This window comes from Harpia harpyja, chromosome 3 (assembly GCF_026419915.1).
Source record: "Harpia harpyja isolate bHarHar1 chromosome 3, bHarHar1 primary haplotype, whole genome shotgun sequence".
In the NCBI taxonomy this organism is placed as follows: Eukaryota; Metazoa; Chordata; class Aves; order Accipitriformes; family Accipitridae; genus Harpia; species Harpia harpyja.
Genome location: NC_068942.1, coordinates 44,625,763 through 44,644,711, shown reverse-complemented (window position 1 = coordinate 44,644,711; position 18,949 = coordinate 44,625,763). Strand labels below are relative to the sequence as shown.

The 18,949-nt window shown below is 45.1% G+C and overlaps 1 protein-coding gene across 3 annotated transcripts in view; it reads left to right on the top strand.

The window, feature by feature from the left end:
- Window positions 1–18,949, top strand: part of GALNT16 (polypeptide N-acetylgalactosaminyltransferase 16) — an 81,019-nt gene that overhangs the window by 45,800 nt on the left and 16,270 nt on the right. For all 3 annotated transcript variants that reach the window (XM_052782360.1, XM_052782359.1, XM_052782358.1), the window contains 7 exons: window positions 5,624–5,691; window positions 8,157–8,222; window positions 9,293–9,414; window positions 11,477–11,564; window positions 12,532–12,616; window positions 13,657–13,760; window positions 17,965–18,091. In XM_052782360.1, the coding sequence (XP_052638320.1) occupies window positions 5,624–5,691; window positions 8,157–8,222; window positions 9,293–9,414; window positions 11,477–11,564; window positions 12,532–12,616; window positions 13,657–13,760; window positions 17,965–18,091 (660 nt within the window). The remainder of the gene's footprint in view (window positions 1–5,623; window positions 5,692–8,156; window positions 8,223–9,292; window positions 9,415–11,476; window positions 11,565–12,531; window positions 12,617–13,656; window positions 13,761–17,964; window positions 18,092–18,949) is intronic.

The window sequence follows — 18,949 nt, the reverse complement described above, 5'->3', positions numbered from 1 at the left end:
GCACTATTAGAAGAGGCATAGAGCTAAGTCCCACTTCCAGGTTGACACTGATGTTATAGAGGGAGTTGAAGATTTCAGGGTGCTCTTCAAGGCCTTTTCTGTAACCTGAGAGTCCTGTCTTTCAGCAAAGTGCATCTGAATGTGCCAGGCTGAGTTACTGCTGTGAGTATAATTGTCACTCAATTCACATACACAGTCAGGGCACCAAGTACTATGTAATTACCTTGCAGCACTTTGGGATAAGTCAAGTATCAAAGGGACAGGACTGTTCTGTTCTGTTTGGTTTATGACCTGGCTGTGAATCTGCAGAGGACCACAGTGATATTAAGCAACAGGAGGCATAAAATTGCACTGCCTGCTTACCTGCTGACTAGTCAGGCTTGCAGCCTGTCATCATTTCTATATCCATAAGAGCTTTCTTAAGCCAGGTAGAGCATGATTATTTAGATAGTTTGAATTAACCATTTGAGAGGCACCTGGTGAAAGTTAAATATGATTCCACTGTTATTATGGGCCTTTTCCCAAGTTTAGTTATCATAATTACACTATGGGGATGCTGTAAGAGAGGCGGGGGTGGAAGAATACAACTGATGGAAATAAGCAGCACTAAGAGCAAAATTTTCTATGGCTGAAAACTTTTAGAGGCGAGTAGAACATGTACTACCAGTTGAAGTTTTCATACCTGAGATCTTTACAAGCCTGGCTGTTGAGTGCCTAAATTTAGGCACTCAAAAATCAGCTGTAAAACCTTGGGAAATTCTAGGAAGTAATATATGAAAATTGTACTGGGATTGAACTGATCTTAAATTAAAACTATAGAGAGCCTAAATGCGCTCCCCTGAGCCAGATAGTGTCTTACTGTGTTATTCTGACAGCTCTGCAAGGTAACTCAGCTAAGTGGCAATGCTGGTACCAAAAGGTCTTGGGAAGTGACCCAGGGATGAGACGGTTTATTTCGGGGTGATCTAAACACGGCAGCTGTAGGGGCCAGATCCTGATCTGCAGACCCTTCTTGCTAAACCCACCTGCATGTGTGTACACAGGGACTCGCACAAGCACATCTGGCAGCTCAGCAGTTGCCAAGCTCTCCCTGCTGCCCTTGGGATCTCTGCTGCTGGGTGGAAGCAATGGGAGTGATGTGCTGTTATTGCCACTTGAGGATGGGAGAAATGTTTGTGTTTGAGGGAGAGGGGGAAACAGAGGAGTGACTGTGGGGAGGGATAACTTCTTCCCTCCAGCACCTTGTTGCTTGTCCCTCTGTTAAAGAATTTTCAGTCATGGGTTTCTCTAGGTTTGTTTTATTAACAACTCAAGAGTTGGGCCACCACCACAGTGATTGGCAAAAAATAACTCAAAAACACCTTCTATATATATATGATTTTACAAAACAATACGCAATTGATGATTTGTCAAAAGAAGTTCTTGGTGTTCTTGGTGTTTTTCCACAAACTCTCAGTTCTCTATTCTCCAGTGGTTTCAAAAGTCCAATACATTTTCCTGTCTCGACTGATTCTTATTGTCTTGTCCTGGTTCTTCTGAAGTTAGTGGTCATAGGCAGAAGGTCTCCAGTCACCACAGTTGCTTATCTTCTTACACATCAAAGATCACCTTTGAATTTCTGAAAATCACTCAGGTTATTCTATTAATTCATCTTACTCTAAAGTTAATCACTTACTCTTATCTATTCTTATGTCTTAGGTCTAAGATGTATGATCCTTTTTCTGTTGATTCAGCTTCACTGGGTTTTAAGCCAGTCACGGTGAGGGCTACACGTGGGACAAATAAGCAGCTTATGCATATTGTTTTATAAGCACCTGCATTCTATTAATCACATCTAAATCTCTAACCATTAGTTATATGTCTGATATGAATAGTCTTAGAAACAATGAGGGTTAAGGCCTAGTTCCCTTTACACCCTCCTGGTCCCCAGAGGCAGCATGGGCTGAATGCCTGCCCGCTGCTGTGGGCTCCAGCCATTTTCCTCCTCTGCCCTAGATAAAGGCAACAGGCAGCTGGACCTGCTGCCCAGCCTGCAAGCTGCCAGAGGGACCATGCCAGTGCACCAATAGGCTATGCTGCCCCAAATCCTACTGGTCCCATGCAGGGAGTCCTTCCAACAAATTTTGTTCATTTGTTTTCAGTGTAGAGGGAGACAACTGGTTAAAAATATCCAGCAAGAGACTAAGAAGGGGAGTAGGGGAAAAAAAAATGGGAAATGGGCTATCCAACAGAACCTGTGAACATGCCAGTTCAAATGGCTCGTTGCTGGCATGCGTGGTCCTGCAGGAGATGTGTGTCAGTCAAGAGCTGCTTGCCTGCATGATACCTCGTCTTCAGCAGGACATAGCTGTCACTCTCAAACCAGTTACTTTCTTGGCATCCTGTTCTCCTTCAGAAATAACTGTCACTCAAAAGGCACTTTGCGTGATTGATGTCTGTGCCTGATTAGTCATTAAGCGATACCATCACTTCTGCTGCGGTGACCATTACTGCAGAAGGGAAAATCAACTGCTTTGTTGTCTGGTCCCTTTCTTTCTCTTTATTTCTGATATCAGGCAGTATTGCAGGGACTGTTTGGTTTTGGTGGAAATGTAAAGGTGAATAGTCAGGCCTTAAGTCAATGGACTTGAACAGCTGTCAGTGGTTCAGTGCCTATGCAGAGAGCCTGTATAAATTCTGATTAAAAGGATGCTGTGTCCTGGTTTCAGCTGGGATAGAGTTAATTTTCTTCTGAGTAGCTGGTATAGTGTGATGTCTTGGATTCAGTATGAGAAGAATGTTGATAACACACTGATGTTTTCAGTTGTTGCTAAGTAGCGTTTAGACTAAAAGTCAAGGATTTTTCAGCTTCTCACGGCACAAGAAGTTTGGGAGAGGACATAGCCAGGGCAGCTGACCCAAACTGGCCAAAGGGATATTCCATACCATGTGTCATCATGCCCAGTATATAAACTGGGGGGAGTTGGCCTGGGGGGCAGATTGCTGCTCGGGAACTGACTGGGCATCAGTCAGTGGGTGGTGAGCAGTTGCATTGTGCATCACTTGTTTTGTATATTCCAATCCTTTTATTATTATTATTGTCATTTTGTTATTGTTATTATTATCATTATTAGTTTCTTCCTTTCTCTTCTATTAAACTGTTCTTATCTCAACCCACAAGTTTTACCTTTTTCCTTCCAATTCTCTCCCCCATCCCACTGGGGGCGGGGAGTGAGTGAGCAGCTGCGTGGTGCTTAGTTACTGGCTGTGGTTAAACCATGACATGCTGTTGCAGTGCTAGAGCATTTGGTATAGCAACTCATTACAATGACAATTTAAATAATGGCAAAAGAGGAGATTATTTTAGAGCAAAGGAAAAAAAGATGCTCCTCTGCTAACATCCGGAATAAACGAGATTGTGAGCTGATGCGGGATGGACATATCAGCAGAGGAGAGAAACTCATTGGCAATGCTGATGTGGTGACATGCAGCCGAGTAAGGACACTGATACTGAAAGAAGGAAGCTGTGAGAAAAGACAAAGGAGGTAGGGAATCCATGAGATGAAGGGAGAACAGTCTGTGTTTCTGCTGTAAAAGGCAATTGTCATTTGGATTTTGGAATCCTAATAATATATTTTGTGCGTAAAAGTAATTGATTGTCATGCCAGTCTTGGCACCTCACTGAAGAGAAATACTAGGATTACTGTGTTCCTTGTTAAAAAGACAGGCAAGACAAAGTGCAAAGAAGATTAAGTACCTTTCCCAAGGATCCACAGCAAATTATTGCAGAGCTAAGAGAAGAACTGGGCATTGAACAGTGAGCTGAGAACTCCTCGAGGAGTGTTTTCTTGCTACTGGGGAATCAGTGGACAGGTGAGGAAGAGAGAACAAAGTGCTTTTTTTTTTTCCCAGTTATGTTGAGTTGGAAGACCTGAAAGTTGTGGAGAAAATGTGAGCATTACTAATAGTCAGGCTAGTGGGAGAAAGTGTAGAATACCTTTTTACAGCCATTATACTGCAGGATGCAGCCTGTCTGGATCGGTTATGTTTTGCATTGAGTTTGCACAGACAAGAATTTCAGCGCAAGGCAACCCTGTCTGTGAAATATGCAGATGACAGCTATGCTGGGAGAAGCTGCACTTATAAATGCAAAGAGGAACATCCCCCACCTCCCACCCCACCATGCTAAAGGATCCAGAGAGGTATGAGCCAAGAGAAGCAAATGAGATTCAGCTTTGAAAAATGCAAGCTCAGTCATCTAGGGACATATAAGCTCAAAATACAAATACTCTCAGAGACATATGAAGCAGCGTAAATCTGAAATAGAGTGGGATGTGATACTGAGCAGCAGAGCAGTCAGGATTTTGCTGTGTGAAACAGCAGAAAACTCTCCCAAACTGAGGAAACTTTGGCTCTGTATGCAAAGCCATCAGTGATGCTGCTTGGCAAGATGGTAATTTATTTCTCTACAGCTCCATTCCTGGGAGAATGGGATTACTCTTGTTGTGTGTTTCCTGTATAAAACAAAAAAAGAAAGAAAAAAAGAAAAAAAGCCAACAATCTTTCTCCAGAATTGCTGAAATCAGAAGAGCGGGTGCCACTGAAATGAGACAGGTTGCTAGAACTAGGACAGTGTTTACCTCTGTTTTTAATATTAAGTTTGCATAACTGTCCTCTTCATTGGGGTGCCTAAGTGTTACTGAGTGATCTTGTTGAAGGCAGTGAGGACCTGCCTGTGCGTAGAGGCATTGAAGGAGGCTCGAAGGGGGAATATGCTGAGTGATTGTAGTAAAGCCAGGGGAGGGGCTTGAAGAAGGTCATGGAAAATTAGTTCAAGCATTTGAAACAAATGAGAGGGACAAAGAGGTCAGAATCAAACTGTTCTGACTCCAGGGTACCAGAGTGCATTGACCTCTGAGGAGGGCAGAAGCTTTTATCCCTTCTCCTTGTGTGTGAAAGCCCCTGTGGCCTGCAGACACAAACCCACTGCAGTCCCGAGGGTATTGTGGGGCATGGTGCAACCAGCCTGAGGAAAGGGGGATGCTCTCAGCAAGTGTGAGGCTGGTTTGAAAGAAAGACAAGTAACAAGAAAAAGAAGAAAAAAAAAAAAAATCCAGATCCAGAATATTGCCAAAGCAAATTGCCTTCCTCCCAAAGAAGGGAATCGCTGAGAAAGCCCCAGCAGGCCTCATTGTGGCATTGAGACAGAGCTCCTTGCTGGGGAAAGTGGCAGCTCTCTTTCCACTTCCCGGCAGTGATGAGCTTTGCCCGGAGCCTGGCAGATGGGAACTGCCTCCTGGCTGCCTTGGGGCAGGTGATGCTCTCCTCTGCCTCTCTGTTTAGAGGCAGAGAGCATGCTGCAGCATCCTTTGCTAGCTGCCTCCAGGTAAGTCCTGCAGTCAGCTTCCTAGCTGTGGGTCCTTTTAAGGTCTGGCTGAGATACCATAGCTCTCTGGGATATTCCTGCTTGCAGTTTGGCTCCTGCCAATGAACCCTGGTACAAGGGTAAGGTTGCCTCTTCCACATTACTGGAGTTTGGTATTCCTGCTCTAATGCATAGCATAGCAGATTTGTATCAGTCCTACCATCGTCATTATTACAGCAGCTCACACAGATTGTCTTTTTCCTCCCTGGGTCCCCGCAGTGTCCTGAACCGCACACCTCCCAGCCTCATCCAGGAGATCATTTTGGTAGATGACTTCAGCTCAGATCGTAAGTATGGACCTATTTCCCTTGCACTTGCTTCTTCCCTTCTGTTTTCTCTCTTTTTGATTGCTGTGTTCAGTCCCCCTCCCTCACAGAGATTCCCTCTTGTCTGTATGCAAGAGAAAAAGAAAAGGGAGGGAGTTTTTCTGTGTTTAGTTTATGTCCATGCATGGCAGAGGCCAGAGCTTCTTCCTTTTCTTTTCTTTCCATTGGGTCTTCCCTTTCTGTCAGCTTGGCGTTTTTGGCCAGGTTGCCAGAGATCTCTGTCTAGTTTCATTATGCACCATTTTGTGAGCTGTTTCGCACAGATATATATGTAGCAGTGGTGTGTGTGAGCAGAGTGGGTAGTTACAAACCAAGAGAGAGCATGAGGATGCAATGGAGCCTCCAGAAAATTGCTGCCTGGGGTCCTGCAGGTAGACTGGGGCGAGACTGCCTGCCTGCCTCCATGTGCCTGGGATCCCAGGTGTCCCTGTGGGAGGCCGCGGAAGGATTATTGCTTTGGGCAGTGCCATACCTTCTCCTGCAGCTTGGCACAGGGATAGAGTGTCTTCTGCAGGAGTCCCACCAGACCTGCACACTGGAGGCTATGGACTCTTTCCATCTGTACAGTTGCTCTTGCTCTTGGCTGTTATGTAGTAGTGGTGAGGTGGTGGGGACAGAAGACTTCTTGCTTCTCCCATGATGTGCGCTAGATTCAAGGACAATCTAGTTGTGTGCCACTTGTAATAATTGATAATTACTCCTTCAGAACACTTTACAGATAGCTGAGAATGCCCACCTTGGCCTGCTGAGGTAAGGAAGCATTGCTCTTTTGATTTTGCAGCTAAATACTTATATAGCTTCGGCGAAAAAAAAAATTTTAAAGGTGGATGTTGAGATTAGGGATTTAAGTTTCCAAGGGCCTTAGAGTGTGATTTGGATAAGGACTGAACCATGCCCAGCTGTTGGAGTTGAGTGTTTCTGAGCACTTCCACCAGACAATCCTAGAGTGTTCCACATTTAGCACCTAAAAAGTCAATTCTCAATGGCCAAAGTGTTCTGGATCAACACTGATGGATTTCTGGTACCTGTCCTGCACAGGGCTCAACCAGAAACTCCCATTTAGGCTCCTAGGTAAATAGAAAGATTTTTAAAAAGCTCCATCCTATGACAGCTCTCATTTTTTCACTGGCAGTTGGATATTTGTGGATACAGCTACTCCCCTGAGGCACCTGTATGGAGGCACTTTAGCACATGTTTGAGGTCTCACGCTTTGCTTTAATATCCGCCTCGGTTTCTCCAAAGATACAGAGAGTCTGTCAGCTCTGGCAAGTAGTTACAGTCAGAGTGATGTGCACCACTCCCAGAGAGTGAATGACTTAATAAGGTTTCTCATACCTGAAGTTCTGACTTGGGCAAGATGAGAGTGTTGCCTTCCCTTGTAGCAGATGTCCAGCAAAATCTTGATGCTCTGTAATTAAGAGCACCTGCCACTTCACTTGGATGCTGCAGCGGCTGCCAAAGTGCCCACACAAGAGCAGTATTTCAGATTGCATGTATCCTTGAGAATGGAAATGCTTGCACAGAAACATGCCAAGAGATGCACTTTGGCTAATGGCCTTTGTGTTCTCCCCAGAGCACTCAGTCTGTGGGAGGATGGCAGCGGGAAAGGGGGTGTGTGAGACATGGAAAGGAACATGGAATAAACATGGAAACTGGGGTGAACTTGGTGGAGCAAGGAAAAAGAGCAAGTTATAAATTGTTATTCCTATGACCTCTGCTAGAGCAGGAATAGAGAGAGGATAATAGAGGACTAAAGACCCAGTGCTCATTGGTACACCTGGGCTGGAGCTGGTAGCTGTTCCTCACCGTCATCTTCCCTGGGCAATGTAAATGAGGGATGCCACGAGCTTCTGGGAAGCTGCCAGCAAAGCCCTCAGTTAGGCATCCATGTGTTAATGTAATGGTGTCCCCAAGGAAGCGGGTCATATCCCCGTGGCCTTTATTAAATAAAAGCAAGCAGAAACTGCCTCGAGAACAAATGGTGGGAAATGCCCAGATGAGCCGCTGAAGGCAAAGAGAGCCGATGAGATCACTTTATATGACAGGACTCGCTTTTACTTGGCACTTTGGTGATTTGCAGCCCTGGCTCCCTGCGGTCCCTCTGTCTCATCAGTGCTCGGTGCCACACTGCCAGCGCATGCCCCGTTGTTCTTGTGAAACGCTGAGCACGGGAGGGTGAAGGTCTGGCTGCTCAGAGTATCAGGAAACACAGGCTCAGCTGTCTGAGGAGGACAGCAAGCAAGCAGTGCTCTTCTGTGTACTCTTTAGACAACAGGATTAAGGCCATCAGGCTGATTAATGTGAAGTTAAGTGAAAGCAGAATTTCCCCTCCCATGGAGAAGCAGGAGAACAGTTAATTGGAGCTTTCTGTTGAAGCCAAATAATTCATGCATGTGTGCCAAATGTTTTTTTTTGCCTTTCCTAAGCTGAGGACTGCCAGCTCCTTACCAGGATCCCAAAGGTCAAGTGTCTACGAAACACCCGGCGAGAAGGTGAGTGTGGAAATCTTTGTAGGTACAAAGATTTTGCAGATTTTCCCACATGGCCCTGTTTGCCTGCCAGCTGCTTACATGTTGTTTCTTATAGTTACAGTTTGTTTTTTCAGTATAAGGGTTTGGTATCCTAGTTTGGAGGCTCTGTGGAGGGACAACCTGGCTTATCAACTCTTAGGCTTCAGGGCTCTCATTTCATACTTTAAAGAATGAGAAGTGGTGTCCAGAGGCACTGGCTAGAACAAGGACCACATTTTAAGATCTTTATTAATATAGATGCAGTTGTAAGTCCTGTCCTTTTAAACTCAGAGTGCAAGATAACAAGCCATCTAGGAGATGTGGGAGAAAGGAAAAACAATCATATATCTATCATAAAGAGATACAATTAAGGAAAGTTATTTCTCATATATCTCCTATGTGCATAAATGGTAACACTGACTTTCCCAGCTGCTCTTTAGTTTGACTCACATATGCTGGCTTATTTCTAAAGTTCTCAGTGCACAGCAGGCCTGGAGTGAGGGTCTGGAAGGGGAGGCAGGAATCACTGCTTAGTTCACGAAGAACATCCCAGGTAGTGGGATGGTGTGTAAGAAAGTAAGGAGACATCTGACAGCCAGGTTGATATCTCTGACCGCTGGGCAGAATAAAGGACAAATGGGAATAAAGCAGATAAGCAGTAAGAAAGGCAACAAGCAGAGAGTAGAGCTTGGTCCTGTGGAAGTGGTGAGAGAGGCAGCAGGGTGCTCTAATGGGAGAGACACCGAGCAGGCAGCAGCAAGGTACCTGTGGGGAGGACTGGAAGGGAAGGGGGATGTCATCACAGCAGGAACTCAGTGGCATGGACAGAAGTGACAGGCCAGGTCATTCTTTGTGCACTGGGAGGGCTCAGCTAACAGTGTCCCCCAGGGGATGCTCTGCTAAAGCTGCTCTCTGCTCCTGATGGAGGTGTGATATAAGAGAACCACCTGCTCTTCCCCTGTAATGGCCACACAAAATATTTTTTCTGAAGGAGGCTCAGCTGTTTCCTTTCCTAATATTCCTGCTCCTCTGCTGTCCTTTCCTCATTGTAGGGCTGATTCGCTCTCGGGTGCGAGGAGCTGAAGTGGCTACTGCTGACATCCTCACCTTCTTGGACAGTCACTGTGAAGTCAACAGTGAGTGGCTGCAGCCAATGCTTCAGAGAGTAAAAGAGGTGAGCACCACGTCCCCCTCTGGGATGGATGGAGCTGGCCTGTCTTGTGCTGGTGAATCCTCTGCCCTCACATGCCATCAGCAGTACTGGTGAGGACAAAGCCTGCCCAGGTACTCCTCAGGCAGGCTGTTACAGAGGAAGGCACAGCCTGACCTAGATGGGCAAGAGATCCCTGACGGGCTTCTACGTTCTCCTGCCAGTGTAGTAGGGCAGGAGGTGCTGAGTGATGGGATGCAATGGTGAACACGTGAACCACCAACTTGTACCTCATGTCTCCTGCAGGTGCTGTGCTTCCTAGTCCTGTCCACCTGTACATAGGATAGCCACTTTGGCAGCACACACTGTGCAACTTTTCCATGGTTGCCATCTCCTTTCTTGCTGCTGGACCCTCCCCTCTGCCTTGTCACTACCAAAATTTTCCTTCCGTTAATGCTTCCGCTGAGCTGCCAACACATACCACCTGCATGCAGGCGGCTTCCTAGCACAGAGGTGCTGCCTGTGAGTGCAGGGATGTCCCTTTGCTGGTTCACTTAGCAAAGGATTGATGTGAGGCTGGAAGAGTGAAAATGAGACAGGAATATTAGCAGCTGTGACCCTGACTGCACTGTAGGGCTGTGGGGGGAGACTTACAGCTCTGCTATAAGAGCAGACTGGGGAGAGGTGATGGGAGAGGTCACAGCCATCCTTGCAAGTGGCTGGGATTGATCGCCTCTTCTGAAAGGAGGATCCCATGGAGTAATGGGCCCCAGGAGAAGGGATGGAAGCTCTAACGCTGCCTTGTATTCATGTCTGGTTGGCTTTATACGAAGCAGCAGAAGAAGGTGAAACTTCAGGATTGATGACTTAAAAGCTTCTGCTTTTTATTCCTGCTCAATAAATTCTCCATCTCGGAAGCCCATAAATGTTTACTTTACTACTGCTCTTTAAGTCAAGCTGCAGCAGCAGCAGCATAGGGGTCCCTAAGCAGAAAGAACCTCACTAGTTTCTTCAGGGAACGATCTAAGTTGTAAAAGCTTGGGTGCTGACTCCAGTATTATTTAGTGAGCAGATTTCAAGTCAGCCTATTTCTGACCTACTTCCTACATTTCTGATGTGCATTCTAGTTCAGATTTCAGTCTTGCCCCACCCAGTCCTAGCGCTGACTGGTTGGAGCAGTGGCTCAAACACCAGGCTGCCAGGTGGGTGCTGGGGGGGCTCAGGTTGGGCAGACATGCTCTCACTGTGCAGCCATCGCAGCACAGAGGGGAATAAACATGAATGATAGCTCTCGCCTAGGATGTGCTGTCCTGGCCAAGTGCGCTACAGCAGGAGGAACTATTGAAAGGCACAAAATGAAGGTTTGATAGGAAAGGCATGGAGGCTGGCAGCTATCTGATAACAAGATGCTCTTTCTGGCATTGCCAGCTCTCTGTTTCATCATATATTTTAGGTATCACAAGACTGTCTTCAATGCCCTGCCTCATGATGTTGAAAAATTCTTATAATCTCAACTTCTACTTACTAAAAGAATTGCAAAGGAAAACTGTAAATATCTATACCCCTTAATGCCAATAAAGTACCCCCAATATCTTAATATTATAAAGTTTTTTTCAGTTTGCACTATGATCCTTAAGTGTGGGGTCTTGATTCATAGTACTTGTTAGGAAGATGCTTTATTAGGGGGTTGATCATTTCTAGGCTGATGATGAGTTAATTCAAGGATGGTTGACTAGAAGGTATGCTGTCAATAGATATCAAAAGCAAGCACAAAACCTTTGGGACAGTGATTCATACCCTGTGACTTGGGCAGGAAATAAAGAGGTGTTTCTTAGCAGCGCTCCTGCGTGTTGGGGTCCCAGGCTCCATTCCCCATATCCATGGCGTGCAGCTGGCTAGTACCCACCATCTCCATGTCTGGATGTAGTGGCCATGGATCCCTTGCTCAGCTACCAGAACTGTGCTGGAGAAGCCAGACAAAGATTTACATGTGCAGCTTTGTGTTTTCTGATCTCTGGCAGCTTTGTCAGACATTCAAGAAAAGCCCGACTCCTTTATGTTTTTTCCCTTTCCCTCTTTCCCTCAGGATTATACCCGAGTGGTGAGTCCAATCATTGATGTTATCAGCCTGGATAATTTTGCCTACCTGGCAGCATCAGCAGATCTGAGGGGAGGTGGGTATAATGAATGGCTTGTGTAAGTTAGGCCCGGGGGATGGTGCATGAAAAATAATTGATGTTTTCTTCAGCTTTCCAAGAAAACAGAGAGATTATTTTTCCTGATGGGTTCTCTGTCCTGTTTTTCCTGCAACTTGCAAAGTCAGATCTTTCTTTTGCAGATTTAAAACCCAACTAGTGTTTTCCTCTTGAGCTTGCATCACTGTCACAACATTTTGCAATTTCAGGGCTTAGTTAACTGATTAAACATATCACCATGCCCTTCCTACGCTACCTGTGTACTGGAGTCTGACAGGCACTTCCAGTTGCTGCTCCAATCTGCCAGACTATCTCATGGCATCTTCTGAAAAGCATTTTCACCTCTCTCCTCACAGCTGAACCCGCTGCAGCTGTTCCTGTGGTTACCCACAGTGCCTGGTGCTCTTCTCCCTCTTCTGTGGCTGGGGTTCACTGCCGCACTGCTTGCCTGCCAAAGGCTACTTGTTCTGTGGCTACCCTTAACAGTGGTATAATGTTAGTGACTGTGCTGTGCTCAACTACCCACCACAGGCCAATTATAAATAAATGGTAGTCTTGAAAGAGGTGACGGTTACAGTGATCTGCAGGGCTTTGTTCCCAGAATACATGACACCCCACAAAGTCCTTTGATTAAAGACTCATAACTTTGACAGACAGGGAAGTATAAGACAGACTGGCCAAAATGCAATTATATCTCACACTGAAAACACTCTCCTGAAGATGTGGAGTGGAATTAAGCAGAGATCTGTAATGCTAAGGGATGAGGATGCCAAGACAGAAGCTGGTGACTTCTCCGTTAGGATAGACTCTTGCCATTTTGGGTAGACTGTGAGGGAGGTCAGGGAAGGAACATAGGGATAGCCTGTGATGTAAAGGTGAAGACTATCACTGAAGCTAGTAGAAAAACAGTAACAAAACCTATTTGACACGTTTTTTTCCTTCTCAGGGTTTGACTGGAGCCTTCACTTTAAGTGGGAGCAGATTCCTATAGAGCAGAAGATGTCCAGAACAGACCCAACTCAGTCTATAAGGTAGCTGTCTCTGATGGACTGTGTACAGCCCTCCAAATGCCTTTACTAAGCCTTTACCTGTATGGCAAGGAGTGCACAGGGACTGCCTTGCTGAGGACAAAATGCCACAGTGTGTTCACTTGATGATGACAGATTCTTCATGTTATTTTCTGAATGCATTGAGGTCTACACCCTAATTCTGAGCGTATTACTCTAAATATTGTAAGAATAGCATTATATACTATCATAGGCTTGTAGGCATGCCACTTCTACAAGCCACCTCTTCTTCTATATGTTTGTTTTTGTGGTCTCCCTCACTCAACACTCTGAATGCCTCAGAAATCCCTTTGGGTTTTTTTAATTACCTCCATCTTCCAGGTGAAGAACTAAGGAATGAAGCAGCTAAACAGTCACTCAGCAAGTGTAAAGCAGACCGGGGAACTGAATCTTGCTTAGTAATTTGGGCACAGAATTATCCTTCCCTCCTAAATATCCATGTCCATGGACAAAACAGACTCTGCTGGGTGGAACAGTTATTGCCAGCCTCACTGCTGTATGCATGGCTCTGAGGAATGTAGAATGTGACAAATCCTGATATAAAAAGTCACAGTGCTTGTCTGTATAGGCAGGCAGCTTCCTGTTTGTAATATAAAAGTATCATTCAATTCCTCTGTGTGATTTGTGAGCCTCTGTTTTGTAGTCCAGAAGCAACCAGCAGAGCAGTACATGCAGCAGTGTCTCTCACACCGTGTCTAGTTGGTGAACACAGTCATCAGACAGTGCCCTGTCATTCCTTCACACTGTGTGTATTTGTATAAATGCAAAAGATGCAGCATTACTCATGGAGTGCTTGCAGGACCATCTAACAAAGGCAGGAGGGTGATCTAGCGAGGGGGATCTCAGAAGCCTCCTGCAGGTTCACGTCCCAGCTCTACTATTTTTCTCTTTTAAATGAGATATGATTTGTCAGCCCTGGACAAATTGTCCCCCCTCTAAACTGAAGGTGGTGGTGCTACATATACATGTGATTATTTTGTGGGGGCTTGTGTTTTCTTTTCCAGAACACCTGTCATAGCAGGAGGCATCTTTGTGATCGACAAGTCCTGGTTTAACCGCCTGGGAAAATATGATACTCAAATGGACATCTGGGGAGGAGAAAATTTTGGTAAGTTTAGGATGTTTCAGGGGAATGACACACTAATGCAGAACCACTTCCCAGTCTTCATCGCCTGCTAGAACTCTCCTTTTGAGAGATCTGATCTGCATGTTGATGTAAGGCTAGGGACATGGTCAGGTAATCCCCATGTTGGTCAGAATTGTATCACTGTCAGATTTGTCCAAAGTAAATGGAGGCTTTTTGCAAGCAGGGCTATCAGTGTCTTACAGGCTATATGCACTATTATACAGGTGCTTCCACAGTACAAGGAAGAAAGAGGAACATCCTGATATTTAAATTGTTGCTTGGTTTTGGAGAATATTCCTCCAGTCCTTCACATGACAGTCTGTTGCCTCAGCTCTGAAGTGGACAGTCACTCCTATGCTCTCTTCTTATACCTGTTTCTCTTTCCCAGATAAGTCTGAGTTGCTATCCCAGCTTGATAGGTTAGAATAATATTTTTCCTAATAAAACAAGCCTCTTCTTTGTAAGTGGAATTTGGGTACAAATAAATTCAGAATGCAAACTTTTAAAAGCAGACTAGGGCATTACAAATATCTGAGGAATTCAGAAGCCCAGGGTAGTCTGTCCACTCAAGTGCTGTTATCTTATAGGGCATGGTGCTTAAACCCATCTCCTTGCACTTAATGGTAGCACAGATATTCCAGGCATCTCTCTGTGCCCCATGTGAAGGGATGCTGCAATGTCACCAGGTGTTAGTGACAAAAGGAAGAAGAGTATTGAAAAGAGGTTCCCAGAGACCTCAAGTATTCGGGGCATTCATTTAGAAATGATGCAGGTGGAGCTGAAGAGATGTTTTGCAGTCAACTTAAATAGACTTTCCTGTAGCTAATACTGCCAAAAAAATTATTCTGTTTCTACAGCTTCCATAAATGTCACAGATTTGTAAATAAAACCCTTTAAAGGAGAATTTATGTGGTGTTTTCTAGCACCTGAAGGACCAATTAGAAAGAAAGAAATAGTCAGGAAGAAGCAGCTTTTGTTTCTCTGAACACAGCTGGGAGAGCTGCCTCTTTCTGAAATGCTCTCTGAAACCAGGAAATAATATTTTTGGCTGATAACAGAATATGAAGGTACCACTTTTTTAATACAAAATATCTAGTGAGTGCTTGTGTTCCCTGTTTTCTGAGGTCTTGCTTCAGGTATGATATTCATGATATTAAGAAGAGATATTAAATGGGGCTGGCATTGGGATCTCAGCAGTGCTAGCAGCATCAGCTAAGCACTGTAGGCAGAAGTAACAGGCAGCCTTTACCCAGGCATGAAGATCCCCTCTCCTGTGTCCCTCAGACTCCTCTTCACAGCCAAACTCAGCTCCTTGCTGTCACTAGCCCTGCTCCAGCTGCAGAGCCAGCCACTTGGCCATCCTGTCGGCCTCTGATCTGCAACTGTGTAAAAGCTGTAAACCCCAAAGATGGAGAAAGAATATTTCTTTAGGCTTTTGGTTGTCTGCTTCTGCCCACCTGAGAGCCCAGTGGTGTTGTTTGGTGCGTATGTCAGTAGCTTGATGCTAAGCAGAGCTCTCTGCCATAAGTGGCAGTAAATTACCTGCACACCCACAGCCCTTCTTGCCTGTAGAACTGATCAAAACCTCCACAGAATTGCTTCATTCCCCTTCAAATTGCTCTCATAAAGCCTGGCAGTGGCTGGGCCAGGCTGTGGGGCACTGGGCCAGGTGTACAGGGCTTGCCAGTTTTGCCTTGTTGTGTGGTTTCCCTGTAAATTTGTTGTCTCCCATCACTTGTCTCTTATCCTGCACCTCCACTCTTCACTTAAGAGGGCAAAGCTATGTGCACAATGCTCTGTTTAATGGGGCCTGTCCCTGAGCTGCATTGCCACACCACCATGATGATGGCAATGGGAAGGTATTTTAAAACCAAAACAGACTACTTTTCTTTTTTAAAGCTAACTTTTGTTCAGCTCTTCAGCATAATGTGAGGCAACAAATCAACCAGTGGCTTCTACATCGAGCCTATTGCTGTTGCATGGCAGAGGGGTAGAAACCAACCTGTATTTGACAACAAAAAGTATTAATTTTCCTTGAAGTATTCCGAATGGTTAATTTACCCTCTTAAAAAAAAGTTTTCCATACTTAATAGAAGATTAGATTTTGTGATCAAGGAAAAGTGTTCATAATGTTCTGAAACACTATTTTTGCTACAAATTACAATTCTGAGTGGGAAGGAACTGTTTGGATAAGGTCATCATTTGCAGGTGAGGTGGGAGAGTAGTTCTGACTAATTTGGGTGGGTGAGATAGACCATTCCCTGCCCACGAAGGCAATTCTTAATAAATTTCTTCTTTGAAAATTTTTTCCTGTGAGGAAACAGGATAAGAGAACGTATGGGAAGGGCACGGAGCCGGACAAGCTCTACACACACAGCAGGTACACAGAAATGATCAGGCAGCAATTACCAGCTGCCTAAATATCCTTCCAGCTGGATGTGAGCTGGTAAACCCCTTTTTTTCCACTGTGATGGGGAAAAGCCACAGTGATTAAGTCATTTAAAACACATACAGATTAGGTCACGTCCTGGAAAATATACAGCAAAAAGTTCTCCTATGCTTTCCATCAGAGGATGGATGAAAGTCCTTAATAAGCTATGTTTGATCTCCATTTTATCTTCTGTCCCCAAAATCTGCATTCTTTCACCACTTCTTTAAAGAATTCTGTTGTTTACAAGCCTGGACATGCAGTCTCTATGTGTGCCTAAGATACCAATACGGCATGAGGAATCCTCTCTTGGGAATTGGACATCACTTTAAGTTACACATGCTACATTGAGTGTTTTGGTTTTGTTATAGGCCAGGTGAGTCAGAACCTCATTCCAGGAGAGCAAATGCCAGCTGGACACACCACCAGACAGAAACTTATGTCTCGGCCTTTTTGGTTTTAAAGCCCTTCCTCTCTTCAAAGCTGGAACTCCCTGTTGAGAAGAGACTGAAAATAATAAGCTCTAGGAAAGAGTCAGGGAGAGACAAGAGCTAGTAAGAAATGCCACAAAATACAGTCTAATAAAATGGTTTTTTACTCCGAAGCTATATTAAATACACCATCTTCCATGCCCCAAAACACACTGTTTGAACAACCTTTCCCAGGAGCTATAGAGGAAAGCTTTTTAATTTCTAAACATCAGAGTCCCATAATTCAGGCATTACTGGGGGGAGATCCCAACTGAGTAAAGTTTTGAAGTAATCAGTCTACACAATCTGAAGTCCTTTTGGTAAGGACTACCAAACTACCCAGCTAATTTTCATTTTCCTTCTTCCTTCTTCTCTTCTCATCACCACATGAAACACAAGTGGAAAACCCCTCCAGTGTGGCAGTGATTAAACTTGTGAGGACAGACCCGTAAGCTTGAGCAAGGTCACATCTCTTCTGTGATGCAAATAAGTGCCTGTACATCAAAGCTCTGTGTTCTTCTAATCCTTTTACAAAATGTTGAATTTAGCTTCAGGACCAGCTGGATTTCTTCAAGTAGCAGGGTCCTCTCCATATTTTTATGGTCACACCATTAGACTGATTTCTGCTCTCAGTAGCTTCCCCAGCAGTGGCAACTGGTGACAAACTATAAGCCAGTCATTCACTTTTTTTTTTGAATTAACAGAACCAAGCAGAACAAGAACAACAAGATATTGTAGGGTGGATAACATGGAGGTATGAGAGAGAGGACTCTGCTCTAGACATTGACTCACTTCCTATGCCCTCATCTTGTTCTCTTCTTTCTCCTTGTCTCCTAAATTCCCTTTCTTCCTCAAATGATTTGCTTTACACAGTGAATTCTTCTTTTTTTTCTTCCATCTGTGTGCAGGGCCAGAGAGTTACAGAAGTCCAATACGAGGTGGGTGTGGGGGTGATCTCAGTCTGTTGCCAAATGCCATCCTGAAGGCTTGGCAACCACAAGGACCTGGTCAAAGGGAAAGGTGTCTCACTGAAATGCTAGGGGGACCAAAGAGAGGAGCGGGACTGGAGAAGGCTAGGAAGTCTCTGAGCCACAAAGGTTGCCTCCTTTTTAACAAAGGGAGGACAGTTTTTCCACTCTTACCATGGCATTGCTTTTCCTGGTTTTGCTATTGCAGGCAATAAATCTAGAGCAGAGGGGCAAGGTTTTCAGGCACACTGCTGATGTTGCCCTTCTTGGAAATTCTGCAGATCTGCCTGCAGCTGTATGACTCTTGGGGTCTCTTCCAGAGCTCTCTTTCCGAGTGTGGATGTGCGGTGGCAGCTTGGAGATCGTTCCCTGCAGTCGAGTGGGACACGTGTTCAGGAAGCGCCATCCCTATGACTTCCCTGAGGGCAATGCACTAACTTACATCAAGTAGGTGTTGGGTAGTTCCTGGTAGCAGCCAGGTCACCTTGATGTTGGGCATGTCTAATTAAACCTGAATTCTTTGTTGTCTTTCTGCCTGATGACAGAGAACAGCTTGTGGCTAAGCATCTGTTCTCAAGGGAAGGATGAGTTGCTGTTTTCTGTGAACAAAACCCATTCCCTTCTCTGTTGTTTGTATTAGTGCATCTTGTTCTTCCTCAGTCTGCAGTGGAGGGGGGGGAGCAGTACGCCAGGGAGAGACCCTGGCCATTTGTGGATACGGCCCTATGACATGTGCCTTGTATCAGCAGTCCTTAGTTATCTCTGTTGTCTCTGAGCTGCTTTTGAGTTCGGAGATCCTACTGAGCTGTATGTGCTCTGAGACGAGTCCTAAGGACAACTTCCAGAGAGATGGGAAGAGACAAAAGATGAGACAAAGTGCGTCACAATGAGAGCGGTTAAGCACTGGCGCAGGGCGCCAGAGAGGTGGTGAAATCTCCATCCTTGGAGATTTCAAAACGTGACCGGACAAGACCCTGAACAACATGACCTAACCTGAAGCTAGTCTGCTTTGGGCCGGAGGTTGGACCAGGTGATACCTAGAGGTGCTTTCCAAGCTGAATTATTCCATAGTGTTATTCTAATCTGGGGAAAGGGATATTGTGAAGCAGGGTGATCATGACAGTCAGGCCAGGTGTCTCTGCAGAGGGAGCATGTGTGAAAAAATCGTGGTAAACTATGGCTGTTAAAATTTTAACTTTGGAATGGAAGCATCCTTGCAAGGCTTTGTAGACTTAACACATTAAATCTATATCCATCTGTACTCCCCACTGTGTTTCATGTTTGGGACTGTCCCCCACTCCCTCC